This window comes from Lygodium microphyllum, chromosome 1 (assembly GCF_053477565.2).
Source record: "Lygodium microphyllum isolate KBCC chromosome 1, Lygodium_microphyllum_v1.1.10, whole genome shotgun sequence".
NCBI lineage: Eukaryota > Viridiplantae > Streptophyta > Polypodiopsida > Schizaeales > Lygodiaceae > Lygodium > Lygodium microphyllum.
The window spans coordinates 4,282,379-4,304,038 of record NC_141135.1 but is presented as its reverse complement, the minus strand read 5'-3'; the positions used below and the strand labels follow the sequence as shown (position 1 = coordinate 4,304,038).

Here is a 21,660-nt window from a genome sequence, read left to right as displayed (position 1 = left end):
ATAGGTGGTTGCAAACTTTGAAATTTGACATTTTTCATATCTTCATTAGAAGGCTAAAGTATCTTTCAGCAATTTTGCCTCATCAAACACAACATTACGATTGTGGATAATTTTCTTGGAGTGAGGTAACCACACTCTGTAGCCGAATTCACCTTGGATTTTGGGTCAAGTTTGTTCCTCAGCTCATCTCTAACATGCACAAAAGCGTCACAACCAAATATCCGTAAATGGGTCATATGAGGCCGATTTGCCAGACCAAACCTTCTCAGGGATGCCATTATTTAAGGACCTGTTCAGAGAGTGGTTGCAAATGTGAATTGCGGTTTCGAGTGCCTCTCCCCAAAATTCATGAGGGAGATTAGCAGTGGACAGCATGCACCGCACTCTTTCACATAAAGTCCTATTATATCTTTCAGCCACCCCATTTGAAGAAGGGATGTAAGGGGCTGTAAGCTCCCTCTTAATTCCATGCAAATCACAAAAGGACTTGAATTCAGTTGATGTGAACTCATCCCCATTATCAGTTCTCAAGCATTTCAGCTTTTTACTTGTCTGAGTGGTCACGAATGCATGAAAAGTTTTAAAAACAGCAAACACTTCACTTTTCTTTTTCAACAGGTATACCCAAATCTTTTTGAAGCATTCATCAATAAAGGAGACAATATGTAGCATCACCCAACGATTTCATGGGCATACTACATATATCAGAATGCACTAAGTCCAAGACATTGGACCTACGAGAGACACCAGAGTAAAAGGAATCTTTTATTTGCTTTCCAAACTGACACTCATTACAAAAGTCAAGTTTAGAGTATTTTCCATTAACCCTCTTCAGAGAGGTAAGGACATCAAGTCCTTTTTGGCTCATATGGCCTAATCTCTTATGCCGTAACTCCAAGTGCCTGCAAATTTCAGCAACTGCAAGAAACTTGCCATTCAAGGCTTTACAGTGCAAACAATACAAAGTGCCATAGTTATTTGGAACGGGGAACGGGACCCCCTAGAAGGGGGGGAATGACATGTCTTAAGTGCCCCAAATATGCCATGCACGACCAAGTTGCCCCAAAGAATGTCCCTCTGATTGCCCCAATACCCCTCAATGCTCCAAATTGACTCGAATATCCCAAAATTGACTCGATTATCCCCATAGCTCCAAATTGCTCTGAATTGTCCCAATTATCCTAGTTTTCCTTGAAATTAGACAATATAAATGGATGATTATCTTGGAATTGAGAATAGGCTGAAATTTGATTGTGATTTGCAAGATTTCATAATGCATCAAATTTGAAGTTTGCATGGACTCTTGATTGGCTTGTGGGTTGTCTTGACACTTTGAATATTCAATGAGAGAGAGAGAGAGAGAGAGAGAGAGAGAGAGAGAGAGAGAGAGAGAGAGAGAGAGAGAGAGAGAGAGAGAGAGAGAGAGAGAGAGAGAGAGAGAGAGAGAGAGAGAGAGAGAGAGAGAGAGAGAGAGAGAGAGAGAGAGAGAGAGAGAGAGAGAGAGAGAGAGAGAGAGAGAGAAGAGCTCGCGATGACGCCGCCTGCGTGCCCTGCCCTGCCGTCGACTGGTTGACCGTTGCGGCCCTGTTCGCCATCGCCTTTGCCTGCGGGACCTGCTCGTCGCGGCCCTGTTCGCTATCGCCATCGCCAGCGGGACCTGCTCGTCGCGGCCCTGTTCGCCATCGCCAGTCCGCCACTTGACGCCTGACGCCTGTTCGTCAGCATACCCGTCGCCTGACGCCTGACGCCTGTTTGTCAGCATTTCATGGCCGAATGTCCTGAAAGGCAACCGTCTTCGGAGGATACACAGGTTGTGCTGCCCAAGGATGACATGGTGCTTGATGCCACGCCCCAGGAAGCCCTTCAGTCTCCTCATGTCATGGATAAAGGCAAACAACAGGTCCTGAGTGTGGATTCCCGTCGCACTGACTGGATTGAGGCACGTCCCAAAAAAGGTAAAAAGTTGGATGCAGGCCTGGCGGATCTTGGGCCTACTGCTTCCCAGGATTCCGTGCGCACGTATACGCGCAGGAAAGAAATGGCCACTTCACAGCAGGCTGCGCGTCCTACGGCCCCGTCTGCCCCCCGTAATCAGTCTCCCAGGAGAGTCTATACCGACGGCCCCAAAGGCCCACCTGCTAAGCTGGCGTTTGATGCCAAAGGTAATGTTATTACACCCTGGGATTGGCGTTATCCCCGCCCCTCTCCCAAGGCAGTGGATTTCCCTTCTACCTCTAAAGCAGGTCGCCAGAATTCGTTTGCAGTATTGGCTGATTTTCTGGATGAGGGTCTCCTGGATGCTCTCACGGAAAAGGTGAAATCGAGGCAGCAGGCGCCTCGTTCCTGACTTCCTTCTTTGAGGATACATGAAGATAGCCACGTGGAATGTGCGAGGCATTTGCTCTCGCCACAAGCAACATGCCATGTGGACCGTCTTGCATGAGAACCAGTGGGATGTATTGTGTGCAGTTGAGCACAAAAGTCACGGAGAAGCAGGAAAAGTGATGGATTGTCATGGATTCCGTCTGTTTTATGCAGGGACCCATGCTACGCACTATTCGGGTGTGCTGATGATTGTCCATGAGAAATATCAGCCTGTCCTTGTTAAAAATGATATGCAGGGCCGCTTTCTGGTGATCGAAGTCTTATTTGAAGGAGAGATTTTATGGCTGTTGGGCCTCTATGCTCCGAATGATCCCGCATCCCGACGGGATCTTTGGTCCACTTTGCAGGGCTCCATGTCACTCGGCCGAAGGGGGTTTTTGATGGGAGATTTCAATATGTGTGTTGACTCTTCTCAGTCCACTTCAGGGCATTCGGTAATGGATACGCCGGAAAGCCGGGTGTGGAGTTCCTTTGCTTTGCACGTACTCAAGCAAGATCTTTGGTCGTGGCTTCACCCTTCTTTTTCAGGGTTTACTTTTCATTCCGCACAATATGCAACTACCTGGTCGCGACTGGACAGAATGTATATCATGCAGGGGGATGATTTTCTTTCCGAGATGCTGGAAATGAAGGTCTTGCAGCAATATGCGTTGTCGGACCATTTCCCCCTCCAGCTTGAGATGCGGGCACAATCCATTGCACCTTTTGTGCAATTGCTGGATAGGCTCCCTTTACGTTTCAACTCCTCTTATTTGAAGCATTCAATTTTCCAGGGCTATATGCAGCAGTTGATTGAGAGGTTCTTATTGGACTTCGCCTTTGAGGGCTTGCCTTCATTTGCACGGCTGCTCTCTAATGTGCAGCGGGTTGCTCGGCAGTATGGGATCCATCATTCCTCGCTTTGTCGCCGACGTCGACATGCAGCAGAAGACTTATTGGCTTTGGTCCGTTCCTTGCTTCTGGATTCCCCAGATGATGATTTTCTGCTGTCACTGGAGAGGCGTTTGGCCCATCTTATTCAAGTGTTTCAGTTGAAATCTTATCAACAGGCCAAGCTGCACAACTTGATTGACACATTGCAAGATAGTGCCTGCCAGTCTCATAAGTTCTTTCGCGCCTTGCATGCGTCTCCGGCTCGCGAAAATACGACCAGACTCCAGGATTCGGAAGGTCACATGGTCACTGATCCGCAGACCATTGTCACTATGTGCAGAAATTATTTTATGGAACTTCTTGGTTCTTCTTCCTCGCCTTCTAGCCAGGTTACGCATGCCCGCTCGGTCTTCTATCATTTGGTCCGCCAGCAGGTTCCAGTTGATATGCAAGCCACTTTGGAGGCGGATATTTGCGAGGAGGAGGTTATGGATGTTTTGTTGCACCTGCCGAAGGATAAAAGTCCTGGCTGGGATGGTCTCACTAATGAATTCTTTCAGACCTCGGCCACGCAGTTGGTGAAGCCATTGGTGGTCATGTTTCAGCAGGTTTGGGAAACAGGGGTCATGCCCTCCTCATGGAAAGAAGGCCTTATCAAACTAATTCCAAAGGTCCCTTCACCGTCAAAGCTGCACCACTGGCGTCCAATCTCTTTGATGGGCTCCATGTATAAAATCTACTCCAAAGTGCTGGTGAATCGGCTTCACAAGCACCTTCCAGCTATTGTGCATCCTCTCCAATATGGTTTCATTAAGGGCCGCAACATTCTGCATAATATCTTAAATGTGCAAATGGCTATTGACTATGCGCGGCACTCCGGTCAGGAAGTGGTATTGATTCAATTGGACTTGGAAAAGGCGTTTGATTATGTGGACTGGTCTTTCATTGCAGATCTCATGTCTGCTATGGGCTTTGGTACCCGGATGTCCCGATTGATCTACACCATTAGTGCTGCGGCTTCCTCCAGAGTTATGCTCAATGGTGTGGTTACAGAGCCATTTCTCCTTGCACGCTCGGTCAGACAGGGTTGTCCTTTGAGTCCTCTTTTCTTTGCCCTGGCGACTCACCCGGTCCTTTCAATGTTATCCTCCATGGCAGCCTCTGCTCAGCTGGCCGGACTGTCTCTTCCGTTGGGTCAGCACTTCGTTAGCCAATCTTTGGCTGATGACACCTTTATGATTTTGCAGGCGGACAGGGACAACATTCGAAGGGCATTAGATGTTTGGACACTCTTTGGTCAGGCCTCTGGGCTTCGCATCAATGCCTTTAAGTCAGCCATTCTCAGTTGTACGGAGCCTGATTTACAGTCATTAGGCTGGCAAGGCCAGGTGGTTTCCCGTGGCTCCATTGTCAGGCATCTTGGATACCCATTGGGGGTGGATGTACGGCCAAAAGACCTATTGGAGTGGATTTCACAAAAACTGGCGGCAAAGTTTATGTATTGGAAGTCGCAAGCGTGGCCATTCCATGTCCGCCTCAAAGTGGCCCAGACAATCATGCTACCGATGCTAACGTATTTCCTGCCTTTGTTGCCATGGACGCCTACTACTTTGAAGGCTCTCACTCATCCCATCCGTTTCATGCTATGGAAGAAGGATTCACTGCAGGCAGGCATTTCGTGGATTTCATGGTCACATGCATGTACCCCTAAGTGCATGGGTGGTGGAGCTATTTTGGATGCAGAAACTCATATGCTAGCTCTCCGTTGGTCCCTTTTTCGCGCCATGTGTGTGGATCATCACCCGTGGACCATCATAGCCCGTTATTTTCTTGAGGACAGCGGGCTCCGCCATGGTAACACACGGCTTCGGGCCTCCTGGTGGCATGTCCTTAATGCTGACTCTCGTTTTTCCAGTCCCTCTTCCGCTTTGTTACTGCACTTGGTCGGCTCTTGGAAAGTGGTGCTCCAAAAGGCCCGCTGGCACCCAGCAGGGGACCGCTTGCAGACTAACTCCTTTCAGCTGGAATTGTTGGCAGTATCGAGACTCCTTTCATGGGAAGATAAACATCAGCTCAGACCAAGATTTAACCGCATGGCCCGTTTAGGTGTGACGTCGGTTGCGGATGCTACCCTTGCCACTCGCAATGTCCTCGTATTGTTTCGGACTGCTAGGCGACTCTTCAAGATCCCGCGTGGATACCATGATTTATGGCAAAAGCTTTCGTCGGAGCTTCAGGGTAGGCAACCCTTTCCTGCCCTGGCTGTGGATCGCCCTTGGCAGGACTGGGACCTTGCAGGCCGGCTGAGTCTGGAAAAGGCCTCTACTAATCGGGTGTATCATCTTCTCATTCAAGATCACCAATGGCTGGGTGCGAAAGCTAATACTGTTTGGGGACTGCGGAAATCGCTGTCATGGTGGCAGACAACACTGATGGAGGGCTGGCTGAATAAGACACCTTTCAAATGCAAGGTCTTTCTTTGGCGGGTGATGATTGGTGGTCTTCCTCTGGCCTCGGCCCTTGCCAAGTGTCGCATCTCGAATGGCAACTGTTTCTTCTGTACCACACCGGCGGAATCGGCTCGACATCGTTTTCTCTCTTGCCCGCTCGCCAAGAATATCTGGTCACTCTTGTCGCACATTTGGCGCGCGGTGGTGGGGTTCTCTCTAACTCCTTTCGACTGGGTTTTTGTGCGCCCGAAGTATCCCACACCGCCACAGTTGCATGTGAAGATTTTATTTCACTTTTTCAGATACTGGGGATGCTGGCACATTTGGACCACGCGCAATGCTTTTCTCTTTGATTCGGCCTCTAATGTACCGCGACATATTGCCAGGCTTAAAGGGCTCTTGCATTGGCAGCTAGATCTCATCCGACACTCCGACTTGCTCCCTTGGGAGGATTTGCATCCGTGGCATATGGCAATTGCCTCTGGGTCGTTGCCATGATTGGTGTAACCTTTTTAGTGCATTACTACGGGGATTCCCCACACGTTGGCCTACGGCCCTCGTGTCTCTTGTAATCAGACAAAAGAGAGAGAGAAAGAGAGAGAGAACCGCTTCACATGATGGCTTTGTATCATCATGTACCTTGTAATCAAGTAATCTTGTATTTTTTTCGTAATTAATACAATTACCTTTTACGAAAGAGAGAGAGAGAGAGAGAGAGAGAGAGAGAGAGAGAGAGAGAGAGAGAGAGAGAGAGAGAGAGAGAGAGAGAGAGAGAGAGAGAGAGAGATTAGTATGTGCACGTTAGGCGATGGAGATAGGTGAACATGTGGTAGGAGTGTGATACAAGCAAAAAGAAAAAACGTGAAAAAATGTAAATTTTTGGTCAATACGCCTGAATGGCCGTTCCAAATAGGGAACAGCCTTGGAAACATCAGGGAACGTTTTGTGGTGGTTTCACCTCTTCCAAGGGTCTGGAACGCGTTAGGCCATTCCTATAGGCCGGAACGGCCGTTCCCTGTTTCTATGCAAAGTGCCCTTCTTGGTTCCTTTTACAATCAGCATGTAAATTTTTGGTCAATAGGCCTGAATGGCCGTTCCAAATAGGGAACAGCCTTGGAAACGTCAGGGAACGTTTTGTGGCGGTTTCACCTCTTCCAAGGGTCTGGAACGCGTTAGGCCATTCCTACAGGCCAGAACGGCCGTTCCATGTTTCTATGCAAAGTGCCCTTCTTGGTTCCTTTTGCAATCAGCATGAAACCCTTTTTCACTTTTCACAAACCACCACCAAACAGTGTAGTGTAACCATGCAAGTCAAGCTGACCAACAAATAGTAAACTCTTTTTAATGCCAGACACATATCTGACATCTTTCAACACAAGCTCTTGCCCATTGTCTAAAGACTAGTGTACAGTGCCAATCCCATCAATGCTGCAAGCATGGTTATTTCCAAGATACACCTTTCCATAACTGCATGCATTGAACAAAGCAAAATACTCCAAGCAAGGAGTTACATGGAAAGAGGCACCAGAGTCTACAATCCAAGTCTGAGTGACACTAGTTACATGGAAAGAGACACCAGAGTCTACAATCCAAGTCTGAGTGACACTATCATCAACTGACAAAAGTGCATCAATCATATCAGCCTTGGCAATTTTCATATCTTGCATGTGACATACAAGGGCATCATAATCAGCAGCACATAATACATCAGCCTTTGTATTTGAAAGCTCCTCTATGACCACACTAGAGGCCACATTGGCCTTTTCTTTGCCTTTGGTTGCCTCAGATGCATCTGTCTTATCCTCCTTTTTATCTCTTGCATTCTTCTTTCTCTCTTGTTCCTTCTTGTAATACCTGCAATCAGGTTTCTTGTGCCCCTTCCGACCACAGTGATATCAAGTAATGCCACTCTTTCCCTTTCCTTTGCTCTTGCTCCAGTTTCTTTGTCCTGCATTTGCATTTTTCTTTTCAGCCCTGCCTCTTACATTATTAGCTGAGTTGCTGCCTTCCCCACTAGACATACGTCTAATTTCTTCATTCAAGATTGAACCTCTCACTCCATCATATGAGAGATTGGGGTTATTGTTGAGTGAAACCACCAAGGTCTCCCAAGAGTCAGGCAGTATCACGATAAACAAGATTGCCCTTAACTTATCATCAAAGTCCAAATTTGCATCTTTGAGCTGATTTAAAATCCTTGTAAATGCACTCAAGTGCTCAGTTGCAGGCTTTGACTCATCTAGTCGCATATTCACTAGCGCATTAAATGCACTTGATTAACATGTGTGGTGATTTCATAGGTAGTTTTCAACTTCTCCCATATTGCATAACCTGTATCTAAACCCTTAATGTCAGTCAAGATGTCATTAGTGACACCCATCTTAATGTAAGCCATAGCCTTTTTATTTACTCCGGCCTAATTTGCATTAGACACAATTCTCTTGCAAAGCATCCTCACAATATTTAGGAACAATATGCCTTGCATACGGTCTTTCCAAAGGTCAAAGCCATGACCATCAAACTGTTTGATTTCCATCAAACTCTTGATATCTGAATTGGAAGAAGTTGCAGCCATTTTATCACGAACACAAGAGTAAATGCACCTGAATTGCAAAAGCACAAGCTGAACAAAAAAACACACTACTTTTCTTCTTCAAACAGTAATAAATCTCTGCTGTTTGTACATGAACTAGCCACCACATGGGCAAAAATGCAGAAATTTACCAAATTCTGCACAAACCCCCAAAATTTCAGGTCCAAAATTGCATAAATATCAGCCAATCTGACCCAGTTGAGCAAAATTTTATAAATACATCAAAAACCCCAATTTTTTGGGATCCAATGTCAAAAAATTTTACTCAAAGGAGCAAATTTTTGATAAATTTGGTAAAATCCCCAATTTAATTGAGGTCACCACATGCAATGTTTGCAATTTCTGACCTAAGTGTCACTGCCAGGCATGGACTAGATTAAATTCGGGAAAAGCCCCAAATTTTTGGACTTGAATTTGCACAAATCTGAGATTTGTGTCTCCAGTGCGCGAACCCCCATTAAGAGAAGGAATTTCCAAAGAGATTTGAAAAGAAAATAAAGATTTTTGATTTAAAAAAAAAGGAATGACAGGTCCGTTGACTCGTCAAGTAGATTGTGTGACGGGATTGGCGGCATTCTATCGCATGGTACTCATCAGCTGCCGCGCCTCGTTAGCTCTGCGTTGTGCTGTGTCGTCTGGTTTGCCATGTCTTGCGCTTGGAGCCCAACACGTTGCTTGTTGTGCGCTCGGACTTCTATTCGTCACCATGCCATAAGTTGCTTGCCACTTGGTTGTTGCCTAGTCAGCTACCCGTTATGTTGGCCTTCACGTCGACTTGCGGCCGTCGCTTTCTAGACCTGCCAGTTGCAATTGTCACTTGGTTTCTTTGGCACCTAGTCAGCAGGACCCAAGTGGCCTTCTGCCTCAAGTTGCCTCCACGACCTGTCAGACGTGCCTTGGTCTCAGGAAGCGTGCAAAACCTTGGGCTCTGATACCAATTGTTGGAGATCAGTTGGATGCAGCAGAAGTTTGAGCAGAGTGAGCGTGAGAGTGTGACAATTGGTGAGAGTCAGAGAGGGAGAGTGAAGTACGATTAAATTTGAGTGTATCCACAAATGTGTGTTGGTACACAAATAATAAAATGTATTTATACTTAGAGCACGTAAAGGTGCATTCACATGTATAGCTAAATAATGTGCACGCACTATACATGGAAGGTTAAACGAGCCTTTATCCCAATAGCAGCAACCTCGGGAAGTGTGCCAGAAATGGGAAGCTCCAAGACTTGGATTCAATACGGTTGAATTTGTTTTCAGTCAAATTCAAGTGGAGGGACCAACAAATCAATGAATTCAGGGTATTTTCCATCTCTATCAAAGTGGGTGAAGGCCAATTGACTGCCTGGATCAAGGGGAAAATTTGATGGAAGACTTGCTGGTAATTTTGGACAGCAAGGGGAGTTGGAATATTGAAAGGGATTGGGGAAATCCCATTGTACATCAAATTCTTCTTTAATTAAGTTAAAGAAACATCGAAAGGGGCACCCGTTTTGCGGCTAACAGGGTGTCCATTGTTTAAGATTGTGAGTCTATTTGCATCTCTCAGTTTTGTAATAAATGTTGCTGGTGTAACTAAGTTGTAATCAGGGAATTACCACCCATCCACAGAAGGAAGGTTGGTTTCATGGTTCCATTGTCGGGATACCATCAAATCCATTGAATTGTTGGGCCCGTGGCACTTGATTGCAGCTTGGGACTATTGCATTAGTGCTGAAATTGCTCTCAGCAGTGTATTCCAGCAAGCATGTCTTCACATGGTGATATGGGATCAAGTGGAGAGGATGTATCACTCCTTGGTCAGTCACGTGGGGAAGGGGGAAATGCAATGATCGATGTTGGGCATGGTTCTCAGCATGGACAGCAAGCTGAAAATGTGGGAAATGACCCAATGTTGGCACTTCAATGCATAAAGAGGTTGATGAGCAGCAAGGGGCTGAAGAATTCGATGATAGCTTCAAGGATCGAATGTGTACAACAATAAAAATTTTTGCTGAATTGGCAAAGGATCCCAAGTTTTCTCGATTCGTGAATGCCCCAAGGAAGGACAATAAAGGCAAAGAGAGAAAAACACCTCCTACAGCTTTAGGACAACCATAAGAACCGAAGGAAATGCCTAAGCCTTCTTTGGAAGAGCCCAAAATGCTTGATGAGCATAAAGAGTTGGTACCCATGGGGCAGGAAGTACAAGTGCATGGCCAACTTGGTAGTGCCAATCCATGGGAACATGGGCAGTATGGTAATTATGCACATGCAAGCATGGGACAGTAAGAATACTTTGGTGGCACCATTTTTCATGCTATGGTTGGACATGCACTGCATACAGGAATGTATGGCTCAAATCCCTATGGTATGCAACAGCCAATGCATGGCTAACAACACCCAATGTATACGGGTAAGGCAAGTGGAATGCCTAATCCCATGTTGTGCAGCATAGGCATGATGCCTGGGGCACAAAGCGGGCCATATGGATATGTATTTGCACCCCCAAAGATTGTTGGAGCACAAGGATTTGGTGCTGGTCATGTAGAAGCATTTGATAGTGCTGGTTATCATGTAAATACAGCAAATGCACCCTTTTTGCAGTAGCCTATTTATATAAGATAACTTGATTCCCATAGGTTAGCTGAAGGACTATGATGAAGGTGGCAAAAGTGTGAAGTTTTTATTCAGCAGTTTGATACAACTTACTTTGGAGGATATGAAAGGTAGCTACATTTTGAAGGGAAATGCATTGCAGTGGTAGTCTACACTTCTTATTCAAGGGAAGTCACCTACCATTTGGGTCTAGTCCAAGCAAATGTTTGCTTCAAATTGATTGACAAGTACCTTTGAAGTAAACATTAAGACAACTTGGAATGAGTTGCATTCCAAAGATTGCAAGAACTTGGATCATTATAATAAGATGATTTGGGATGCATTGCTGTCAGTTACTTCTTATTGCATAGTACCCCTCCATGAGCAAGTGAAGTATATTTGTGGTTTGCCAAAGGGTATTCAGGATTTTTGCATTAAGTTCACCGTTTCCAGCATGTCTTGGCTTATAGAAATTGCTACTACAGCTGACATATTGTTGCATGGAAAGGATGCAAGTTTCCAAGATAGTGATGCCAAGCCACATGTCACTAAGGCCAAGGTTGAGAAAAAGGGTAAATCCGAAAATAAAGCTAAAAATCAAGGAAGATTTGAAAATAGGACTAGAAAGTGGAATAGATTGTAGAGAAAGAGTGGAAAGCATGGATGCAGCTTATCAGAACGTTAAGTATGCGCTTCAAAGATCTCAAGATAAGCAAAAGAGGGCAGTTGATTGTCATAGGCGTACTTTGCACTTTTGCAAAGGGCGATTATGTATTGTTACGTTTTGAAAAGGCACGGTTGAAAAAGTTCAAGGGCAAAGAGCGATTGTATCCAAAGCTGTCTATGAGATATTATAGACCATTTCAAGTGTTGGAGAGGATCAGTGATGCATGCTATAGGCTGAAATTGCCTCCATATTGGCGGATATACATTGCTTTTCATGCAAATTTGCTTAGGCCTTTTCATGGTGATGTGATAGAGAATGTATCTGCTGAAATTCAGCTTGAGGTTGAAGAGCTCAATGAAATATTGGTACTAGAGCAGATTTTGGCACACAAAGAGCAGCTTGGTGAAGTTTCACAATTATTCACCAATGGATGCCAAATGGATGGAGGAGGATGACTTGGCAAACCATCCTCAGTTGTTGCAGCTTTATCTTGATGCTTTCTAGTTAGAGCTGGGGCTTAATCAAGTTCGGCAGAGCAGGGGTCCAAAGTATTACGTGATGCTTGTGAGGGAGCTAGCACCTCCGCTTCTCAGTGATGGAAAGCTCTAGATGTAGTGGATCTATGTATTCAATATATATTTAGGGTATTGTAGTTGACAATATGTTTGCCAGGAGATAACTATTCAATATACTAGTCACTATGTTTGATATGCAGATGGGTATGGTTTTCACTGCAACTTTGACAGTGTACATTTGCATTGATTAATAATCATCGGGAAGTGATTAATGAATGCTGGTTTTTAGTGTATGATCATTAATATTGAGTGGTATTTGGTTGGTTTTGTGGACAAAACATATGTTATGATGCCATTGATGTTTTAGCCATGGTTTATGCTATGCTATGGTTTGGTTTTGCCAGATGAGTTGAGCTCATGAGAAAAAGACATGTCACATGATAATCTGGCAATGTTTTTGAGATTCTTTGTGAGTCTTATGTTATGTCATGTTGGCTTGTAATTTTCAGCATGTGTTGGGCATATTGAATGGTTGAGCAACATTCTCTCATCTCCTAGCCTTTCTATATCCTTGCTTCAAAGATTACAGCATTGAGATCACCAGAGGTTGAGAAATTTCAGATTTCTCTATTGCAACAGAAATTAGGGTTTAGTAGTAGCCTTGAGAAACATGCCAAAAATGAGAAGCTCAAAGACTTGGATTCAATAGGGTTGAAGCTGTTTTCAGTCAAATTTAAGTGAAGGGACCAACAGATCAATGAATTTGGGACATTTTCGATCTCTATCAAAGCCGTTGAAGGCGAATTGATAGCCCAAATTAAGGGGTAAATCGGATTCAAGACTTGCTGGTCATTTTGGACGGCAAGGGGTGATAGAATATCGAAAAGGATTTGGAAAATCCCATTGTACATCAATTTTTTCTTCAATTAAGTTAAAGAAACACCAAAAGGAGTGTCAGAAGTGGATGTGATGGAACTGTGTGGGAAATTGCTGTAATAGAGTGCTTATTGTACACGAGACAAAGAAAAGAGAAAGAGAAATAGAAGCATTGCAAAAGAAAAGAACGTTGCACAAGAAACAGAGAAGGAAAGAGATACTCAGGAAATGGAATCCATATACCAAGATATGAGACAATACAGAACCAATGTGAGTCGTTGGCTTTGAAGGCACCGGCACCTACTCCTCTCTCTCCAGTAGAACGAGTCAGGTGATGAATGATCATAATGAATGTGGAGAAGAAGCGTGAATAAACAGACAAAAATAATGCCATAAATCATGTCATGTCGGCCAACATTTAATGTCGTTGGCCAGCAATAAATGCTAAAATAGCCATCCTAAAATGCCTAAATAATCAGGATAATATCTTGGTGCTCTAGCCCATGAACCCTCTTTAAAGTTGAGCAATGCACCACATAGTGAGAAGATAGAAAAAAAATAATCAGATCCAGTCTGAAAATATTGTCACCTAGCCCTGCACAGGAGCAAACAGCCAAAACACAGCTGATCAGTAAAATGTAGGCAGCAGACACCAAAACACAGATTTGGAAGGGATAGAATAGGTTCGCAGCCTTGAAATAGATCCAAAAACCTGAAAACGAAAGTGGCTTTGTTGTCTTCTTTCATGAAGACTTTCACTCAAGAGCATTGGAGGGTGGCCTCACGTGTTCTTCGTTATTTACTGGGGACTTGATCCTATGGGATCATGTTTGGAGAGGGGATTACTCTCTTTGGTTGGAGGGATTTTGATTTGGTAGGTGATGTGGATTCCTGACGATCCATTATAAGTTATGCCTTCTCCCTTGGATCAAGAGCTATCTTGTGGAGTAGAAAGAAGCCGCCTCTTGTGGCCCTTTTTTCTTCAGAGGCAGAGTATCATGCATTATGTTCTACAGTTACGAAGGCGGTTTGGCTTCGCCACGTGTTGGTGGAGATTGGCTTTCCATGGCCTAGACCTACGGAGCTACGTGTGGAGTGCTCTAGCTTTGGCGAAGAATCCTGTGTTTCATGCTTACACGAAGCACATCAAGGCTCAATATCACTATGTTCGAGAGCGGTGCGTGGATTCTGAGCTAGTGGTGGCCTACCGTGCCACAGCAAACAATGCAATGGATCTCTTTACGAAGCCTTTACCCAAGGCTTCTATGTTTCCTCACATGAGCTTGTTGGGTCTTCAGACACTCCTAGGATCTGAAAGGGGGTGTTAGCTTGCCTATGTCAATCATGTTATTCTATGGTCTCTTGGTTGTGAGCTCCTATTAGAGTCTAATAGAGATACCTGAGCTTTGGCAATTTTAGGTGCATTTCCTTTAGTTGTCAGCTTTCTGTTTGCATTCCTAGGTGAGTTTTTTCTTTCCACAGTCCGCCTCTACTTGTCGGACATTGTGTTGCCATCCGTGATTTTTTTGTGGCCTTCCTCTATTTTCCTAGCATTTCTTTCAGTGTGACCAGCTTTTAGGGCATCTACTAGTGTAAGTCGGCTAGAGATTTGTCTTGTTGGCTATTTATAGCCTACCTCTCCCACTTGGCAGACACACTCTCTTCAGTCTTCAGTCCTTCATTTGTAGGTGCACACTCTGATACTCCGTGCTTGGTGCTGCCATTGCCATTAGCCGGATTTGGTGCCCTTACTAACGCTGTGGGCTGCGTGCATGGATTGATCAATCCATCCCCATTGTATCAGCATTCTTCTTTAGTTAGTGCAGTATTCTTTCTTCATCTTTTGCTTCTCTCTCTGTGTGTGTTTGTGTCTCTTCCGTTGTGCACTTTCACACACTTCATCATTCATCACTTGCAAATCCAATGCATGCCTTGTGGAGAGAGGGAGTCAATGCTCACGCAGCCACTGACTCACTATTGTATACGACTGTTTGGTGTTTGGTATATGGACTCCATTCCCCGAGCATATCTTTGAGTTCTCTTTTGTAGTGCTCTTGTGTTTACTCTTTCCTTTCTCTTTTGTCTTGCATTCAGCAGTTTATTTCAACATTCTTTCATGCTTCCATTGTTGCATCTGTTCCTTACACATGCATGCTGTGTTTCAGCAGTATTTAACGCTGAATCAGCTGAAGACCGAGTAGGCGATGTTTCTTGGACAGCCAAGCTGGAGGAGTCCTTTTGCTTTGCTAGCCTCTTGTGGCATTCGTCCATGTAATGGCCTGGCTTTTTATAGTAGTGGCAATTTTCCTTTTTTCCCCTTTGTTTGAATCTTGGGCAGCCTTTATTTTCAGTCTTAGGTTCATACATCCTGCAGCATGTTGGAAATACTCAGCTGTTTTCTTGTTTTTTAGTATATTCTCACTAGTCCTCCATACAATAGTCTATGCTCGTAGTCTAGCTGCCTAGATGGTTACAGGCGCATATATGCTTGTTCTTGGATAAGAATAGTTTAGCTGACAAATTGTCTAATAATTCTCAAAGTTGGTCAATGGAGTTTCACTGAAATTTTTCTGTGCTCTAATTAAGCCCAAGGCTAAGGATGATGTGGGTTTGTGTGGACAGAAGATTTTTTACCTCATTTGTAAACGCAAGGATGTTTGTGTAGTTTGTTTTCCTATCTGTGTAAGTACATTTGTCAACTTGCCAACTACAAATAGCCACTCTTAATGTTTTCTGTCTTATTTTTTTGTTAAAGATAGGCTGAGGCCTGTGATAGGGATTTGCCAGATATTCTTTTTCTTTTCCACCATGGTTCACCTCGATGATGATTCTGTTTCTGAACATTGGATTTAACTGGCCAGTTTGCTTTTGCATGTGGCTTACAGTAGCTTATCTGTTTCCCTTTTGTTTGATAATGTTGTGTATCATATCAAAATAGCAGGTATATGTTTCCCTTCGTTTTCTGAATCTAATTTATTCTGGATATGCAGAATGATAGCAACAAGGTTGTTAAAGATATCTATCAGTTTATCTCGTCTGTGCCTCCAGCAGAGCACATGGAACCAGATGAAGCTCTGCCCCAGCATATTCAAGAAATGTTTGACCAAATGTCACAAAACGACCAACAGGGTCATGGTCTTTATTCTTGCCAACATGGGCATGGGCATGGGCATGGTCACCATGGACACAATCATGGGGATGGGCATTATAGTCATGATCACAAACAAGGACATGACATGCACGATCAGGGCCTAGGTAGCATGGATGGCATGGGATTTGGTGGTTGGGCGTTTTGAATCATTGAAAAGGGAGAAAGTCCTTCACAACTGTACATTATGTGAGAACACGCCACGCTTGGTAACAGTTGTCAAAAACTTGAAAATATGGAGGGATGGAAATTAAGAAATCCCGTGTTTTAATGACTTACATGTATATGGTTGACAATGTAATGCTCATTTGTCATTTATATATGCCTAGTTAAGTCATGCTATTGTGTATTCATAACTTTGGAGCCTTACTTTTGTGACTCTTCTTAATTGGCTAGGTATCAAGCATTATCTTTATAACATATATTGGATAGTCATTTATTCTTCCCTTTCTAGCTACAATTTCTTAATTGGCTAGGTATCGTGTATCATCTTCTATAAGATATGTTGGACTTGGATATTTAATTATTCTTCCCTTTCTAGTTACGATTATTTTTGACTAGTTAGGTATCAAGAATTATCTTCTATTAGATATATATTGGATGTTTAATTATTCTTTACTTCCCAGTTATTATTGTTATATAAACGAGAGACTTTTAGAGCCTTAGATACGCCAGACATTCTGCTTGCACAGTGTTTGTTACTATAAAAACAGTAGTTTCGTTTGTGCACATTGTTTGATATATCTTTACATGGTTAAATATTTAATAATTCTTTAATGCTCAAGCATTAAACAATGAAATTACAAAACCAATGCATGCAACAACTTTTCTCAAGAGCCTGAAGGGTCAACAGAAAGGTGAACTCAGCTATTCCATGGCTTTGAGAATATAAACATGTTTGCATCTCGCCACAATTGAAGCTTACACATTTTAGTATAGACTTTTTCAAGCACATATGTAACCAAAAAGACATGGGAATAGAGCAAGCACAATATACACGATGCTAAGATTGCCACTCAATGCACATCGTAACTATCTCTATCATTCTTTGATGGAAATTAGCAAATGTTGCAAGTACGCTTGCAATAAAAAGATGGAGCTATTAAATTTTTCATGAATAAGATAGTTAATTGAGTGATAAGAAATTTTTTAAAAATATGTGGATTAAGATACCTCGAAGAATGCAATTCTGAATGCTATATGCAAAACAGACAAAGAGACGTTGAACCTTGGTGATGCATTGACTGATTTTTGGCTAGAAATGATAGAAGAAGCCAGATAGTGCAAGGTCTTATTTGATTTTGACAGATCATAGATTAACTCAAGCTTGCAGCCAAGCATTTGTGGAGTCACATGAGAAAAGTAATGCACCTATTATGAACTTGCTTACTAGGTTTGCATGTGAGCTCTACAGTGTCATTGGTATTGAAGATATGCTAAATAATGATGGGCATGTATACAAATCTTCATAGGAACGTATGCTCAACAATGATGAGGAATAGAGAAAACTTCAAAGTGAAAAATATTCTCTCTTAGATGTCAAATGGCAAGGGCAAGGACTTCAAGTAGGTAATCATGTTATTGTCTTCTTTGTGTTGGGAGGTCTAATATACTTGAAAATTGTCAAAATTTTTGTCTCATGGATTTCCTAATAGCACATATTGATAAGTGGAGAGACGAATTGTAAATGGAAGTAAGGTATGACTGTGGTGAGTGATTTCATGGCTAAAGTCTCACCCACATCCCAAAAACCGATGCAATATGCAGAATATATGGGCACAGGGGCAAGTTGGTTTTTTGTTGACCTAAGAAGCGAGTGGTGGGAATGGTGTGTGTTACTTAGACATCGTGCTGTCACGGTACCTGTCAAGCCTGTGTGCATGCCAAGCATGGTGGGGAAGCCGACTTTGTAGGGGAGCTGATGAAAGCCTTGAGGTCGTGTGGGGATGGAATATAGACAGAATCTTATGCCTCTCATGCAAAGGACAACGGACATGGTGTGTAGATTATTGCTCATGTCCTCACCAATGATGTGGTGAAGGTTAGCAGTACGAGTAAACAAACGCACATCCTCAATGCAAAGAAGTTCTTCAAGGTGGATATGGAGCTACCTTTGAAAAATCTGTGCCAGAGGTATTATGATTTCTCTACTATTGGGCTTTACCTCTACTTCATGGGTAGGTTCCTACTGAAGATGAGTTTTCTAGATGGGTGGTTTGTCAACACCTATCAAGTGCACGGTAGCCTGGTCTACTTCAAGTTTATTGGCTAGAGATTTTATCAAATCCTTGTTGGATCTTAGGCTGAGAGAAACTGGATGCTTGCTTGCTCTGTGGCCTATTGAGGCAATCTTGTCCATTGCCCTCCTTGGTCTGTGACCTTTTCCCCTGAGGATGTCTTGCTCTCAGAGTGCCCGGTTTGGGTATCCTTCCCCAACCTCCATGTTGTGTTAAAAAATGAAGTCAAGGTCATTGCCTCTACTCTGGGGAAAGTGTTATTTGTTCCTCCCCTTCCTGCAAACCCGTAAGGGAAGCGTAGGGTCTGCATCTTGTGGGATTAGAGGGTTGAATGCTCCAATGCTTGAAATCCATGATAAGAGAGGCATGAACATTGTCTGCGAAGTCCGGTTTTCTATTTTTCCTAACATGTGCTATGTCTATCACATCAATCTAGCCATTTTGCTGAGGGCTCTCCTCAGAAAGGGGGCAAGAAAGATGCGAAGGATGCTCAACAGAAAGCTCCAAAGAAACAAGCCCAAGCTGGCTCGCCTCAGTAGGCTGATAAGAAGGTGGACAGTAGGGAGATGACTCTTAACAAATCAACTATTAGTGTTGCAGAACAAAAGGGGGCTAAAGGGTTTCCCTCTGTGGTGGTGGTTGGCTCTGAGAGCTACAAAGACCTCATGCAAGGCAGAAGGGTCCTTCACCCCCTAGACTAACAGGGAGAGACAGATCAAATTTGAGAGAGGTGGAGGGACAGAGAACCAGAATGCTAACAAATTCCCATGGGCTGGGTACTCGATTGAAGAAGAAAAGGGAACTTGGAATGATTTGATGTCATCACTTGGTATGGTGGATGCTACTATCCTAGTATCTAGAAAGGGCAGTAAATGGGTCACTTGGCATAACAAGCATCTGGATGCGACATGGAGAGGGGCTTGACTTGATTGTTTTTACCTATCCCATGATGCTGAATGGGCTCCGTCGGATCTAAGGTACCATGTACTGGCTGAGTGCATGGATTCAGACCATACTCCTATCATTATGACTTTCAGGCTAATTTTCTCATGGATTCAGACCATACCCCTGTCATTATGACTTTCATGTTAATTTTCTCTGGAAGCCTTAATGAAAGTCCACCTCCTTTTTGTCTCAATGTCAGTTTCCTCTCTGATAAATCCTTTCTTGAGAATGTTAAGAAATTACCTACTTGTGACTCCACTCAGCTTTCTCCAACTAAGAGTTGGGACAGCCACAATACCGAAATCACTAAGTATTGCAAGAAGCATGGTAGGCAAGAAGGTAAAATGAAGAGAAGGTAGCTTGCTGTACCTGAGGAGTTTAGAGGAGAACTACTAGAGGCCTTGATGTCATACCCGGATGATCCCATATTACTTCATCTCCTCCAGGAGGTGAAAGGATTTATTAAGGTTCTTGAGTACTACAGGATTTCCAGTCTTAGGCTCCAATTGAGGGCGAATGTTTTGCTACTACAGGAGGCGCCTAGTTCAGCTTATCCAAGCTCTTTTTGCATGGTAAATAGAAGAAGGAAACCATTGCTTTGATAGAGGATGATGAGGATAATCGACACTTTGATGAAGCCTCAATCTCCGAGGCCTTCAAGAGGCATTTGCCGTCTATTGTTGGTGTGCCATTTATTCCCTCTTGCGATTGGGACTGAAGTATGGAGGAATTCCTTCAATATATGGACCGTTTTGTTGATCACGACTTAGCTTTATCTCTAGCAAGGCCCTTTATTGAGGAGGATCTATTCTTTATGGTCAAGTTGGTGGAAAATGGCCGTGCCCTAGGGGCTCACGGCTTTCCTTCTGAACTCTATCTTGAATTCAGAGTCTTTGGTAGCATGTCTAAGATAGCCAATGAAGGGATTATTAAATTGGTGCCTAAATCAATGGAAAGGATGAAGCTTGGCCACTAGAGGCTACTCACAATGCTAAATGTTCCATACAAAGTCATGGAAAAAGCTTTGGCATACATGATCAAGAGTGTTCTCAATCAGCATACATTGCAAGCAATATGGCTTCATTCATGGTAGACATATTCAAGATGCCATCCTCAATGTCATATTTGGCATTGACCATGCGCTAGAACGTAAAGATGACTATTTGCTCTTTACATGGATCTAGAAAAGGCTTATGATAGAGTTTGCTGGGAGTTTGTATTGGCTGTTCTTTAAAAGTTTGTGTTTGGCAACTAGTTCTGTCTTATGGTATGTGCCTTTCTCTCAAATGCTTGGTAACTAGCTTTGTCTTATGATATGTGCCTTGTTCTCAAATGCTTCAGCTACTATGTTCACCAACGGATATGGCAATCAACTTTGTTCTCTAGCAAAGCATTAGGCGAGGGTGCCCTACCCCCTTCTTTGTTGTATTGACCATGCCATAAAGGCTCAGACGATTTGTCCATTGATTTACAATATGGTAACTATTTTGGTACTTAGATGTTCGCTGATGATAACTCCAACATCATGCATGTAGATCCTCTCTCGGTAAGCACTGTGCTTGGCATCTATGATGAGTTTTCTTTCTTGTTAGGCCCTGAGGCTAGTAGTTGGAAATTTGAGCTATTGTTTCTCTCTTGGGAAGACAATCCTCTATGGGTAAAGTAGTTGGGGATTGGTGGGATCCCAAAAAGCCAAGCCATAAGATACCTTGGCATTCCTGGGGATAGAATTAAATGCCTTATTAGAAAAGTGCTATGTTCTTTTGGAGATGCCAAAAGATGGCCTACCATTCCTTGGGTGCAAGTCACCTCACCCATAGACAAGGGTGGCTTTGGGCTAGAGCCCCTCCAAGAGTAGGCTTCTACAATAATTGCTAAACAATAGTCCTCTCTCAAATCAAAGAGCCTTTGGAAGCAAGATAATATTCTTCTCAACATATTTTGCTTTGGTCAAACACATAGACAAGGCCTCAGGTGCATCGATGAAATTGTCATCGGAAATTTGTGTATCTAGTAAGAGAAATTCATATTTAGATTCTGGTTCAACATCAATAATACCATCAACATCTCTAGAAGCTTCTACAATAATTGCCAAGCAATAGTTCTCTCTCAAATCAAAGATCCTTTGGATATAAAATAATATCAAATACTACTTTTCTTTGATTGGATAGGTTGGTAGAGAGGGTACAATAAGGCTCGAGGATGACTCAGATACATTACGGACCTCAATACTGCTTTCTTCAATAATAGTCTCAACCTTGAGATGAGCAACATCTAGATTCTTTGCAAGAGATGCCTTCATTTGAGGGTCAACTTGGTCCTCCACATCCTTATCATCCTCCATGTCCTTGAGCAGATAATAGCTAGAGGATTTCACTGTCTTAAACTATTGCTCATT

General features: G+C 43.4%; 1 protein-coding gene across 1 annotated transcript in view; it reads left to right on the top strand.

Moving 5' to 3' along the window:
• The window catches only part of AXR4 (alpha/beta-Hydrolases superfamily protein), a 60,514-nt gene extending 44,074 nt beyond the window's left edge, over positions 1-16,440 (top strand). Inside the window, exon 2 of the mRNA XM_087667162.1 lies at positions 15,923-16,440. Within this exon, the coding sequence (XP_087523288.1) occupies positions 15,923-16,228 (306 nt within the window). The 3' untranslated portion in view covers positions 16,229-16,440. The remainder of the gene's footprint in view (positions 1-15,922) is intronic.
• The last annotated feature ends 5,220 nt before the right edge of the window (positions 16,441-21,660 follow it).